Here is a 12,851-nt window from a genome sequence, read left to right on the forward strand (position 1 = left end):
TCTGATACACCAACCCTGTCCGAGAGTAATCCGACACTTTGCCTTAGGAGATTCACATCTCACCGCTCTAATCTTAATTTCCAAGGAGGCTCTCAATGTTGCAATTACTTCCAAAATGTGGCTGGTGCCAGCCTGTTCCTGTTGAGGAGACTATTGTAAAGGCTCTGTGAAAATAGGCTCTTCCCCATTCTGCTGAGGTTTCTGGGTTTAAAAGACTGTTTTGGTTTGTTTGGCTCTTACAGGATTCTGGCATTTATACCCAGTCTTTACCAAATGGCTCAGCATCAGTTCCCAAACTGTGATGGGTATGGTATAAATGTTTATTTCAAATTTGCTTCAGGTTCTGTCCTTTGGTGTTATATTGGCTGGCGCTTACTCGTTCACTGATTGAGGTAATCCCTTTGCCCACCGTCTGCTGCCGTCAGCAGCAGATAAATGCAGTTACTTGGCAGCTTACTAGATCAATCTTGAACAAGGTCTGTGCCCATCAACTCAGTACTTCTTCCCCTCCAGCTTTCAGAATGTAGATTCCTGGGGCACACGTTTGTGCATGCCCTCACAATACTGCTGCACTGCTCAACTGTCACCAATTCATCCACTATACAGAGAGCAAGAGTGTTTTTCCCTCACTTAGATCTCATCCATAGCCGATCTCTACTTATTGAACCATGGATCCAATTCACGATGCCAACAGGTTCCGCTTCCAGGGCCGTCTGCACTGATAGTGGATCCCGCAGGTCGTTCCTTCGGTGTTCGCGTACCCCGCGGCTGCACTGCACCAACATACACTGCTTCTTGTATATTTTACCTTGTCAATTTACAATATGCGAACCCCATGTACATGCTGTACTTTATCCAGCCTCCTATTCAGTGCTATATCCCAGCGGTGAGGACAAGCCCTCCTCTGCAGGCCTCCACAGGGTAATCTCCTAGCAGCAGCACGTTCTGCACCATATTTGAGACTCATGTCGGACTCCGGTCCCACTTGCTCGACCAACCCAACTTCTTAATTCTCAATTAATGATCCAGTGTAGCCTGAAGAGCCTCCATCGTTACTGAGCATCTGTTTTTTGACCCGCATAGTAATTAGCATATCGTCTTCATAAAAGATCAATAATGAGCTCCGGGACCTCGCGTCCTCACGCAATGTCTGCGGGCCACGCCCTTTCTTTGATAAACTTCTTATATGGAGGCATGGCCATTTTCAAATATTAATTGGGAATTCTGGGTGGATTGTGATGCAATGCAATGTGCTATAAGGTTTTGCATACGAATCAAAGGATGTGGATTGCTGCCTGCCAACCGCTTGACTTTTTACAAGGAAATGTTGTAATACCGCTGTGTGGCAAGGCAGCGGAATATACAGCAGAGAAGAAGAATACAGAATAAAGTCCAGAAAGCACTTTTGGTACTAAATTAACATTGAGAACAAGAAGAACTACCAGACAATAGACAGAGTGTGACCAATGTTGGTTCAGCCACAGGGGGCTACAGGGCACACTCCCTGCCAACAAATACGGGTGAGACAAGTATCGAGCCCAGTGAAACATGAACTCTCCCACAGCTTCCTCAGGCAACAAAGTGTTCCGGAATCATCCCATGCATCGGGGAAACATGGTTTATCATTTGCATGGACTACCCCAGCCCACACATGCCCAATTGTTGATGCGAAGGTAGGGGTGTTTTTCTTTTCCAAGCCTGCATGGCTCACTGTGCATGCTGGCTGAGCTACTGCATGTACTTTGTGTAAGAGGGTGCTTCTACACCTTCCAGCTAAGAAGTGTCTTTCGTGGTGCTGGCTTCACAACGCCAGTGTATGCACAGGAAGCAGGACTTAGGCAGAGTAGTTGATAGACACCTCCTCCTGCTTCCTTCGTGTGTCCTGGTGGGGCTTCGCTGTTTCGTGGGATCATGACTTTGGATGGCAGAGAAGAGAGAAGATAACCAAAAAGGTTTTATAAAAAAGTGCATTATTGTGCACAAACACATGCGTCAGTCATGGGAAAAGTGGCAATACTCGCTTTACTGTGCATAGTCGCATTTGCTTGTGTTCTTACAGTGGCAATGCTGGCGTATATTGTGGGCACAAGCATCTTGATAATGTTCTTATTTCCTGTTGGTGACCTGGACCTGGCATGTACTGGAATTCTTTCATGTGTTACCCTACAGAACAGATTGTAAATTGAGTGGCTTTTGAACCAAAGTTAAACAAAATGTGTGCAGTAAAATGCAACACTTTAACCCATCATTAAAATAATTCTAAGGGAGAGAACCATGCCCAATCGCTATTGGTTAAAAAGGGCTCTCTGAGGCACTTGGTATCTCACGCCAATTAACAGGAAATGTTTATGACCCTCCAGTTATTTAAAAAAAGATATAAACGGTTACGCCTGGATGGTGCTGCAATGATAAAACTCTGCCAAAAAGTGAGCAATTAAAAAAGAAAAGTCCTATTTTAAAGGAAAAACTGACTTTCGATAAACATTAGTTTGGTGATGAGACCTGAAGAGGACTGACTGACATGCATGGAATCAGAAGGAGATGACTCAAGCTCATCCAGCTAGTGTTTGCCAGATAAATGTCATATCTGCCCAGTATTCCCAAAGACGATCTGTGCCATGATTACTATAGCACCTTGTCAATCAGCTTAACTGCGTCATGTAAACACGATAGTGCTACTAACTCAAAATCTGTAACTGTTGGATGATTTTGAATCTCTGATTTGATGCAGATTGTTTCCTCAGTGAAGCAGTTCTGAGAGTAAAGTCTGAAGATTGCACGAAGGATTATTCATAAAAACTGATCAATAAGAGGAATAAGCGTACCCCCAGCAGAAGTTTGATCGAATGCAGAAACCAACAAAAACATTGTCATCAGCATGAACCAGACAATCATTTCATTACATGAATAGGATCAGTGTACCAAAATGTCCTGCAATTTAACATTGCCAATGGCCATTGATATTTTATAGGACATTGATGTACTATTACTTTGAAGGTACTGTTACTTTGCTCAGCACTGGCAGGAATTTAAATCTGTATTAATCCGAGTAACACTGAAAATGCTCGTACAAACTTAAAGACAATTAATCTTCAATTAATCGGAAACCAGATATTGAATGTTTAACAAACTTATTTTTTCATAATAAACATTAACATTTTTATACCCAGATCCAACTCTTGGAGCAGCAAAACATTACACCAAGGTAACCGTGAACATGATTCCCATGCAAAATGACAACAGCAGGCATTGTTCATAGTAACTGCAAGCTTTCTCCTCATTTCAACATCTTTCCCTAATTCCCATTAAGAGAGAAGTTAGTCTGAATCGAGGGGGGGGGGCTGGGCAACCTTTGGAAAAAAAAACAATGGCAGGCATTGTGGCATAGCAGTAATATGATCCAGGGTTTGCAATAGCTGGGAGCTATTTAGCTCCTTCTTCTAACCTAGGAGAGCCTGGTTAGCTTGAAACCAACAGCTACAAGGAGGTACGTTTAGCTCCCCAGGCCAACTGGTGCCTTACAAATATACATGTGTGAATGTCAATAAAGACGAATAGGGACACTTCTAGTACACATTTAAGCATAATGGATCATACATAATGTGCAAAAGATTAAGGTTTGCCTCTCCTGTAGAAGAACAAGTTACATACCCATGGTAACTATCTTTTGACTGGGTGTTCCTCCTACGTATTACTTATCTTTGATATTTCCATATTCAGCTTGCTGCTTCAGATTTTTTTTTTCAGTAGAGGGTGCTGCGCGTCGATAACTGTCGAGTCGACATCCCTCGAAGGCCTCCGTGTCGATGTCATCACTGGTATAAATAGTCGTGTGCAGCGTCCGTTGCTCAGTTCCGTTTTGAAGAGTTAAGTATTGTGCAGGATGGAACGGCTACTACCCTTGAGGGAGCGCAGACTGCAAATACAAGGGAAGTTTTACTGCGGGGAAGGATGGGAGGGGCGATAAGGAATATGTGGGAGGAACATCCAGTCGAAAGAATGTTACTAACGGTAAGTAACTTTTTCTTCTAATTGATTGTGTCCTGCCATGTATTGCTTATCTTTGATAGACTCCCAAAGCAGTAATGTATGTAGGAGGAGGCAGTACAAATGTATTGTTTAAGTATGCACAGAATGCAATAATGCCTTCCCGAATTTGGTTTCCTGGCTAGTGGAGGAATCCAAGCTATAGAACCTTGTAAAGGTGTGCGCAGACAACCATAAGGCAGCTGCACAAATGTCTATTACTGGAACTCCCCTTTGGAGAGCTGAAGAAGCTGCGATTCCCCTGGTTGAATGTGCCCTCAGATGGTCTGGAGGGTCTCTACCTGCCAATTTGTAACATTCTATAATACTTAGAATGATCCACCTTGAAATTGTTTGCTAGGTGATGGCTAGGCCTAGCTTGTGACCGGTGTATCCCACAAATAATTTGCCAGTCTGCCAATATATAAACTCAAAGCACGCTTTGGGTCAAGTCTGTGCAGCCTTTCTTCCTCTTTCCCCGGATGAGTAGGAGGGTAAAATGAAGGTAAGGTTATCTTATGAGTAATATGAAACTCTGACACAACCTTTGGGAGGACATTAGGCTTCACTTGCAGAACAACTTTATTTTTATGAAAGACAATGTGAGGAGGTTTGCAGGATAAAGCCTGTAACTCGCTCACCCGCCGGGCAGATGTTATTGCCACCAGCAAGACAGTTTTGAAGGTAAGGAATCTCAATGGGCACGAATCAAGGAGTTCGAAAGGAGTACCCATTAGAAATGTTAAGACTAAATTAAGATCCCACAGCGGAACTTGAAAAGGAGTTGGGGAGTAAACATTGGACAACCCCTTAAGAAAATTGAATAACCAAGGGCATTTTTAAGTATGAAGGTTCCTCAGCAGTGCGTTTGAAAATGGACAGCAATGGACAGTGCTGCGAGGTAACCCTCAATTGTGCCGATCTGGAGTCCCACATTTGCTAGGTGTAAAAGGAAAGAACACTGTTGGTGTATTGCATGAAAAAGGGTCAACATTCTTATCTCTACACCAGCTGCAGAACTTGTTCCAACGGCAGCGGTATAGTGATTTGGTCGCTGGCCTTCTGGCCGAAAGCAACACCTCCATCATGTCATCCGGGAGGTCCCAATCTTTGTACCTCAGCCTTTCAGAAACCATGCGTGAAGGCTGAGAGTCCAGATATCTGGATAGAGAACCTGACCCTCCTCTCACAAGAGTAGATCCTCTCTTTCTGGAAGACAAATTCAAGGACATATGGACATGTCTAGAAGGTCCGGGTACCACGTTCTCCTGGCCCAATCCGGGCAATTAGGATCATGGTTTTCCTGAACCTCCTCAACCTACTTATTACATGAGGAATGACAGGGACTGGAGTAAATGCGTAAAGAAGTGGATATTCCCAGTCCACCACAAACGCATCCCCTAGAGCTCCTCTCGGGGGTAATTCCCTGGAGCAGTACAGCTCGCACTTCCTGTCAGCATTCGTTGCAGACAGATCTACTTGAGGGGTTCCCCAAAGGGCGAAGATCTCTTGAAGGACTTCCTGAGCTAGTTCCCACTCGTGGGATACTGTGCTCTGCCTGCTCAGAGCGTCCACCGCCGTGTTCATCTCTCTGGCTAGATGACCTGCCCATAGAGAGATTCCTTCTTGTACTGCCCAGAACCAGAGCTGCATTGCCTCGCTGCACAGTGGCAGTGACCCCTACACCTCCTCTTCTGTTGATGTAGTATTTGGCCAATGTGTTGTCTGTCATTATCAGGACATTCTTTCCCCTTACAGAGTGCAGAAAGGTCTTCAGCGCTAGTCTGATTGCCCTAAGCACTAAAAGGTTGATATTTAGTTTGGACTCTGATGGAGACCAACGACCGCTGATGGTCATATCGTTGGTATGGGCTCCCCACCCCGTGAGTGCGGCATCCGTCACTACTGTTATCTCTGGCCATGGTTGCCAAAAAGGTTCTCCTTTCAAGAGCTTTTCCCCCCCCCCCCCCCCGACAGGCACACCACTGAAGGTCCAGTGAGACTGTTTGGGATTTGTAAAGGCTCGACATCCTTTCTGAGAACTGGGACCACTGGGTCTTGAGAGCCCATTGAAGAGATCTCATTCTCAGGCGAGCCTGTGGCACCAGAAAAATGTAGGATGCCATCAGGCCGAGCAACCTCAGAAAGTCGAAGGCTGGGAGATGTTGGGCATTCTGAATTTTGTCACCATCTGCAAAATGTCTTGAACCCTCACCTCTGGTGGCGAGGCTTTTCCCAGGGATGTGTCCAGGACTGCTCCAATAAATTGGAGTCTTTGTGATGGTATCATGTGGGACTTCTGGAAGTTGAGGGAGAAGCCCAGCCATTGGAGGGAATGGCTAACAAAGTCTAGATCTTGAGCTTGAGCTTGTTCCGGGGAACTCGCTCTGATCAACCAATCATCCAGGTAGGGTTAGACGTGAATCCCCCCCCTCCCGAGACTCGCTGCCACAACCGCCATTAGCTTGGTGACAACCCTCGGGCGGAGGTTAGCCCAAATGGCAGAACCCAAAATTGATGGTGAGAGCTGATAATGGCGAACCTCAGATACTCTGTGCTTCAGATTTATTGGCACATGAAAGTAAGCATCCTGAAGGTCCAGAGATACCAACCAATCCTGAGGTGGAGGGCCTGAAGGATCTGAGAAAGTGTAACCATATTGAACTTGTCTTTCCTGAGGAACTTGTTCATTTCAAACAAGTCCAAGATGGGTCTCGTTCCTCCGTCCTTTTTTGGAATTAGAAAATATGGGGAGTACCAACCCTTGTTCCTCTCTGCTACAGGTACTGGCTCTATAGCACCTTTCTCTAGCAGGTCTAGAATCTCCTGCATAAGGAGAGGGTCTGGAAACATCAAAGGGTTGTTCCCTGGTGGAGGACTCTGGTGTGCGTACGAAAGGCAGGCAGTAACCATGGGCAACTGTTTCCAATGCCCAAGTATCTAAAGTAATAGTCTACCATTCTGTCAGATGTTGAGTTAACCTGCCTCCTACTGATGTCTTGTGATTTAAGCCCTCAGAGAGCTTTTTGGGGCGGCTAACGCAGATGCTGAGGATAAAGCAGCACCTGCAGATGCAGACTTAGTACCTTTACCCCATCCACCACAGGTGAATCGTCTCTGTCCCCTTTGAGCTAGCTGTCCTCTGCCTTTTCCGAATGCGGAATGATAGCGAAAGGACTTACCCCTCCAGGGCGCACCTGTGCAGCGATTTGGAGTTTGTCTAATTGCAGCTCCAAGGGATTTGGCTGCCGCCTTGGAAGTTTGCAACTTCTCCAAACAGTCATCAGCTTTTTTACCAAATAGATGAGTGCCGGCAAAGGGCATGTTCAGAAGTCTGGATTGTACATCAGGAGCAAATCCAGATTTCCGCAACCATGCACATCTGCGGATTGTGGTACTAGCCGCCATGGCTCTGCTGATGCTGTCAGAGTGGAGACCGGTTTGGAGGGATTCACACATTGCATCCTTCCCGTCCTTGATAATATTCAAGAAACCATCTCGCTCCTCTCCTTCCGGGAGGTGGTCAGCCGCCGTTGAAGCACACTCCCAAAAGGTGTCGCTGAATCTTGCCAGTGTGCATGTGGTGTTAGCAGACTTTAGCCCCGTGCTGCATGCCGAGAAAACTTTCTTGGCCATGACGTCAACTTTATCGTCACGATCCTGCAGGAGTGTGGGATATGCAGTTTGTCTTCCTGACAAAGTTGCAGCTTGAACAATCAAGCTTTCCGGGGTTGGGTGTTTAGATAAGTATGCAGGGTCTGCAGCTGAAGCTCTGTACTTTGCTGACAGTTTCTTACTGACTGCAGGAATCACCTCCGGAGTTTCCCAATTGGTAGAAACTTTTTTCTGTAAGGCCTTGTGAAAGGGTACGATAGGATCTTCTTGTGGTCCATTACCAAGTATGTCCGCGAGGTCATCTTGCTCATACACAGGTGTAGGCCTAGACCACCCCATATATTCCATCACCCTGTTCATAAGTGACCTGTAGTTGCTCTCAGCGCGGTTCCCTGGATCAGGCTTACCAAAATCCATCTCTGGGGAGGTATAAATTCGGCTTGCTTCCTGCAAGGAATCCTGCAGGTCTTTCAATCTGACCTCTTCTGGGATCAGTTCTTCTGGAATGTGAGGTCTAACACATTCTAGTCCAAACGGTCTTTCTGCATCGGAATCCTCCTCATAAATTGAGGATAAAGTTTTTAAATAATCAGAGCACGGTAGAGGGGTGTAGCTCCTTTCCAATGAAGAGGGGGCAATAGCAGTCACAACAGGTGGAGTTATACTTGTCACTGTCGATGTAGACGTCATTGGCCTCGATGGGCTTGTGATTGGCCTTGAGGTAGTCGATAGAATCGACAATTGCTTGGAGTTTTTGACAAAGTCGTAGAGGGAATCGAAGTGACTGACGTTGAAGGGGTCGACGTGTCAATAACCGTTCCTTCAACAGAGGCGCTGACGCAGTTTTTGGCGTTGAAATGTGAGTCGACAGTGTCAACGCCTTGTGCGTCGAAGAGGCTTCGACTCGACTCAAGGGTTTCTCATGCTCTCGAGGAGCATGGCTTGCAGAGGTCGACGATTCCTGGCTTTTATATCGACCAGGTTTTTCTCCTGGGGTATCGCCTCTAGGTGTTCCCGAGAGGGGGCCGCATTCTCGAACACCATCATTTTCTTATGAAATTCCTCCCACTGAGCCGGCGAGCTGTTTGTGGTGGGGAATGTTACTCTCGCCGGTGAACTGGAGGATGATGTTGAAGGCGATCTATGATGCCTTTTTTCTGTGTGCCTAGAAGCGGAGTGATGCGATCCGCTCCGAGATCTAGATCTGAAGTGTTTTATACTTCGAGGAGACGGCGGTCTTGACTTGTCTGAGGTGAATTTGGTTGGGGTAATGGATTTTTTAAGCCTACCTCTCTCCAGCTTCCCTTTGCGCTCCCTTAATACTTTCGCAGTCATCGATAAGCGCGCTTCGCACTCTGAACAAGGATGCTCTGCCCCGAGGCACCATAGGCAGACCCTGTGGGGGTGTGTCAAGGACATCTTTGCCCCACAATCTCGACATTTTTTAAAGCCAGATCGGGCGTAGATGGAGCCGATGAAGAGATCATCTTGTATCGAGGAATCAAAGGTTTTTCTTGACAAAACTCAAAGAATTTGTTCTCATCACAGAACCAAGCATCACGTTCCCGTAGCTCATGAAGCACAAAAAAACGGAACTGAGCAACGGACGCTGTGCACAACTATTTATAACAGTGAGGATGTTGACATCGAGACAGAGGCCTTCGAGGGACATCGACTAGACAGTCGACGCGCAGCGCCCTCTACTGAAACAATTATTCTGAAGAAGCAAGCTAGATATGGGAATATCAAAGATAAGGAATACGTGGGAGGACACAATCCATTCGAAATTACATTTCTGGTGTGCTGTGTACTTTGCTCCTAGTTCCCCAGCAGTAGCTGCTTTCTACCGGGTGATGTCTGATAGGAGCTAGTTTTAGTTCCTGCTCAATGAAACTTAATTTTGAGCCCTGCAATCATTTGACCCTTTTTACCATTATATCTGCAGACACCAATGATGCCAGATTAACAGATTGTTGAACCACATTCACAAACACTGCTATACCTTAGGAGCAACAACTGGAGAAGGAGCCTGCCTTGGTAGTTGTGCTGTAGGCAATACACTGCAACTTTGTGTCCGAGATTGTCCTGAGGTGGAAGCAGTCTTTGCAACAGTTTTTGACCGAGGAAGAGAATTACTTGAGTGAGTTGAAGGGTCTTTCTTTTTTAGAACTGCTCCACATTCTGAAAAGAAAATAGTGTTTAATCTAAAGTATACTTTTTTTTTTTTTAAGTAGTAGCATCATAATAAAACATGTCATAGCAATTACTGAACATGAACTGTAAAAGTAAATTATTATTCTGTTACTGAAGTCATGTAGTTTTAGTATCTACACAGGCTAGAATAGTCCCAGGGCAATGTTGGACACAGAAAGGTTTACATAAACTGCCTTTATGCAGCAGGTCTGTGCCACAATGTTATTTCAGTAATTCTCCAGCAATTGTAGTGAGGAGGTTGTGCCTCAAAAAGAGTCGAGGCTCTTCGATGTTGCTTCTTTGGCAATGCCAGCATGTAGTCACCATTGTCACCATGACTTTACCCTAAAGAGCATTTATCCAGACCAATGAAGTGGGAGAAAAAAAGTATATCCAAGACTCGAACAAAGTATGCAAGCACTCAAGCTTCTCTGCATCACCAGTACAAAACAGATGATCAGCAGATGTGGACTCTAATGCAGACTGCCCATTTGTCACCTTAAAAAAACGAGCAGAGCAGAAACTGAACAAGACTTACATTGGCATTCTCTAAAGGGAAAATCACTCCTGTTGCCTTGTCCACACAATTCCTATTGCAAACTATTAAATGACAGGGGACTTAGATGGACCAATCTACTTCTGATTGTACTCCTGATGTACTTCTGTGGCATAGGAAGCCATGCCACAGAAGTACATTGTTCAAGGGTTTTTACTTTAGTTGTCAGGGTGTGGTATGGGTAAACATTATAAAGTCCTAAGGTTGAAGCTAATAAATAAATGAAGGTTCCGACCTCAGAACAATCTGAAGACAATGTACTAAAATGGGATAAACCTCTAGGGCAGACAGGTAACTTGTGTGATCGGGATACTGGTTTCCTGCTGGATCCCCAATCTAAATGCAGTCAAAAGGTTATGTCAACTAGCAAGCTTCTTGGATCTACAAAACACAGTCAAAGGGATTTACCACTGCCACCAAATTTCCTGGGACTCATACGTGTGCCAAGACAGTAGGTTTATGTTAAAAATCCTTTATCATAGAAAACAATTTAAAGAAGCCAATTCAAAAACATGGAGAACCACAAAATGGTCAGGATGGCTCTTCGTTTTACCAAGGCCTTACAGCCCCTGAGAGAGCCCCACAATGTGTTCCGTGGTTACTCCGGCCTATCTGACCTCCAAGACCTTTTGAATGTGCATCCCAGTCCCAATAGTTGAAAGTCGTTTCGTCACCCCCTCTCAGTTCTCTGCCAGTTGAAGGCATTAGGGATTCACAAACCCTTCTCCTGACGACGGTTTAGTCTTGGTCTTTCTGGGGCCCCCATACACCAAGACTCATTATGGCGCACAGTCTTGCCAGCATTGGGAGAATCCGCAAGGGAGTGTGGAAGAGGCACATCTTGTGGTGGGTCTCAACTGTGGACCCACCTGCTTCTTCTCCCCTTATTTATTTTTTACATTTATGATATGCCCAGACCCAAGGGTATCGCTGCACTTGTACAGTACATTGATAGATGAACAAGGTACATGAAATGAGGTCAGCTATTACTTGTAAACAACCCGGTCTTGACCTTTAACTGCCATGGGTATTTCCCCCCCCCAGTGCCAAGGCCTTTTTTGGTGATTTCGGTATGTGGCCATTCAATGCCTTGTAACTTTTTTGTTACATGAGATATCTCGGCCAAATTTGGCTCCTTTTTTTGCCCACATGTAGGCGGTCGTAACGCCACCCAGGAATCCTAGGTTGCTGTATGGGGGTGAGAGAAAATAAGCAAAAAAGGGCAAAAATGTTGGGTTTTTTCAAAAAATACCAATAAAATGATGTACAAAGAAGAACAAGTTACTCCTTACCTGGTAACGTTCTTTCGATGGGATGTTCCTCCGACGTATTCCTTATCTATGATATTTGTATCTCCAGCTTGCTGGCCTCGGAATTTTTTTTTCCCAGTAGAGGGCGCTGTGCGTCGACGTCCGTCGAGTAGGTGTTCGACAGCCACCGTATCGACGCCGATGTCATCATGCCTATAAATGGCCACGCGCGGCGTCCGTTGCTCAGTTCCGTTTTGTAGAGTAAGGTAGTTATTGCATGAATGGTTATTACCCTTGAAGGAGCGTAAGCTGCAACCACAAGGGAAATGTTACTGCGGGGATGGATGGGAGGGGCGATAAGGAATACGTCGGAGGAACATCCCATCGAAAGAACGTTACCAGGTAAGGAGTAACTTGTTCTTCGAAGGGATTGTGTCCTCCGACGTATTCCTTATCTATGATAGACTCCCATAGCAGTGGTATGTGATTGGAGGCGGGTGTAAGAGATGCCATATTACTCTTTAAGAATGAACAGAGTGTAACACAGCTTTGCCACATCTAGTCTCTTGGCTAGAGGAGGAATCCAGGCTATAAAATTTGGTAAAGGTATGTGCGGACGACCATGTGGCGGCCGCACATATGTCTCTAATTGGTACCCCTCTTTGAAGAGCTGAGGAGGCTGCGATACCCCTGGTCGAATGAGCCCTTAGATTTTGAGGGGGCTCTTTCCCTGCCAGTTTGTAGCATTTCAGAATGGCTAAAATAATCCATCTGGAGATGGTTTGTTTGGTTATTGGTAATCCCAACTTATGTCCTGCATAACCTACAAAGAGTTGTCTAATTTTAGCAAGTCTACTGATATAAAAACTCAAGGCTCGCTTAGGGTCCAGCCTGTGTAGTCTCTCTTCCTCTTTCCCCGGATGGGGAGGAGGATAGAATGAAGGTAAAGTAATATTCTGAGTAATGTGAAATTCAGAAACTACCTTTGGGAGGAAGTTAGGCTTCACCTGTAGAACGACTTTGTCCTTGTGAAAAATTGTATGAGGAGTTTTACAAGATAGGGCTTGTATCTCGCTAACCCTTCTAGCAGATGTTATTGCTACCAATAAAACAGTTTTGAGGGTGAGAAACTTCAATGAACAAGAGTGGAGTGGTTCAAAAGGAGCACCCTATAGGAAGTTTAAAACTACATTTAAGTCCCATAAGGGAAC

General features: G+C 45.3%; 1 protein-coding gene across 2 annotated transcripts in view; it reads right to left on the minus strand.

Moving 5' to 3' along the window:
* The window catches only part of SPAST (spastin), a 615,111-nt gene that overhangs the window by 423,323 nt on the left and 178,937 nt on the right, over positions 1–12,851 (minus strand). For both annotated transcript variants that reach the window (XM_069606914.1, XM_069606916.1), the window contains one exon: positions 9,644–9,822. In XM_069606914.1, coding sequence (XP_069463015.1) covers positions 9,644–9,822 — 179 coding nt within the window. The remainder of the gene's footprint in view (positions 1–9,643; positions 9,823–12,851) is intronic.

The sequence above is a fragment of the Ambystoma mexicanum genome, chromosome 4p (assembly GCF_040938575.1).
Source record: "Ambystoma mexicanum isolate Mex_15411 chromosome 4p, UKY_AmexF1_1, whole genome shotgun sequence".
In the NCBI taxonomy this organism is placed as follows: Eukaryota; Metazoa; Chordata; class Amphibia; order Caudata; family Ambystomatidae; genus Ambystoma; species Ambystoma mexicanum.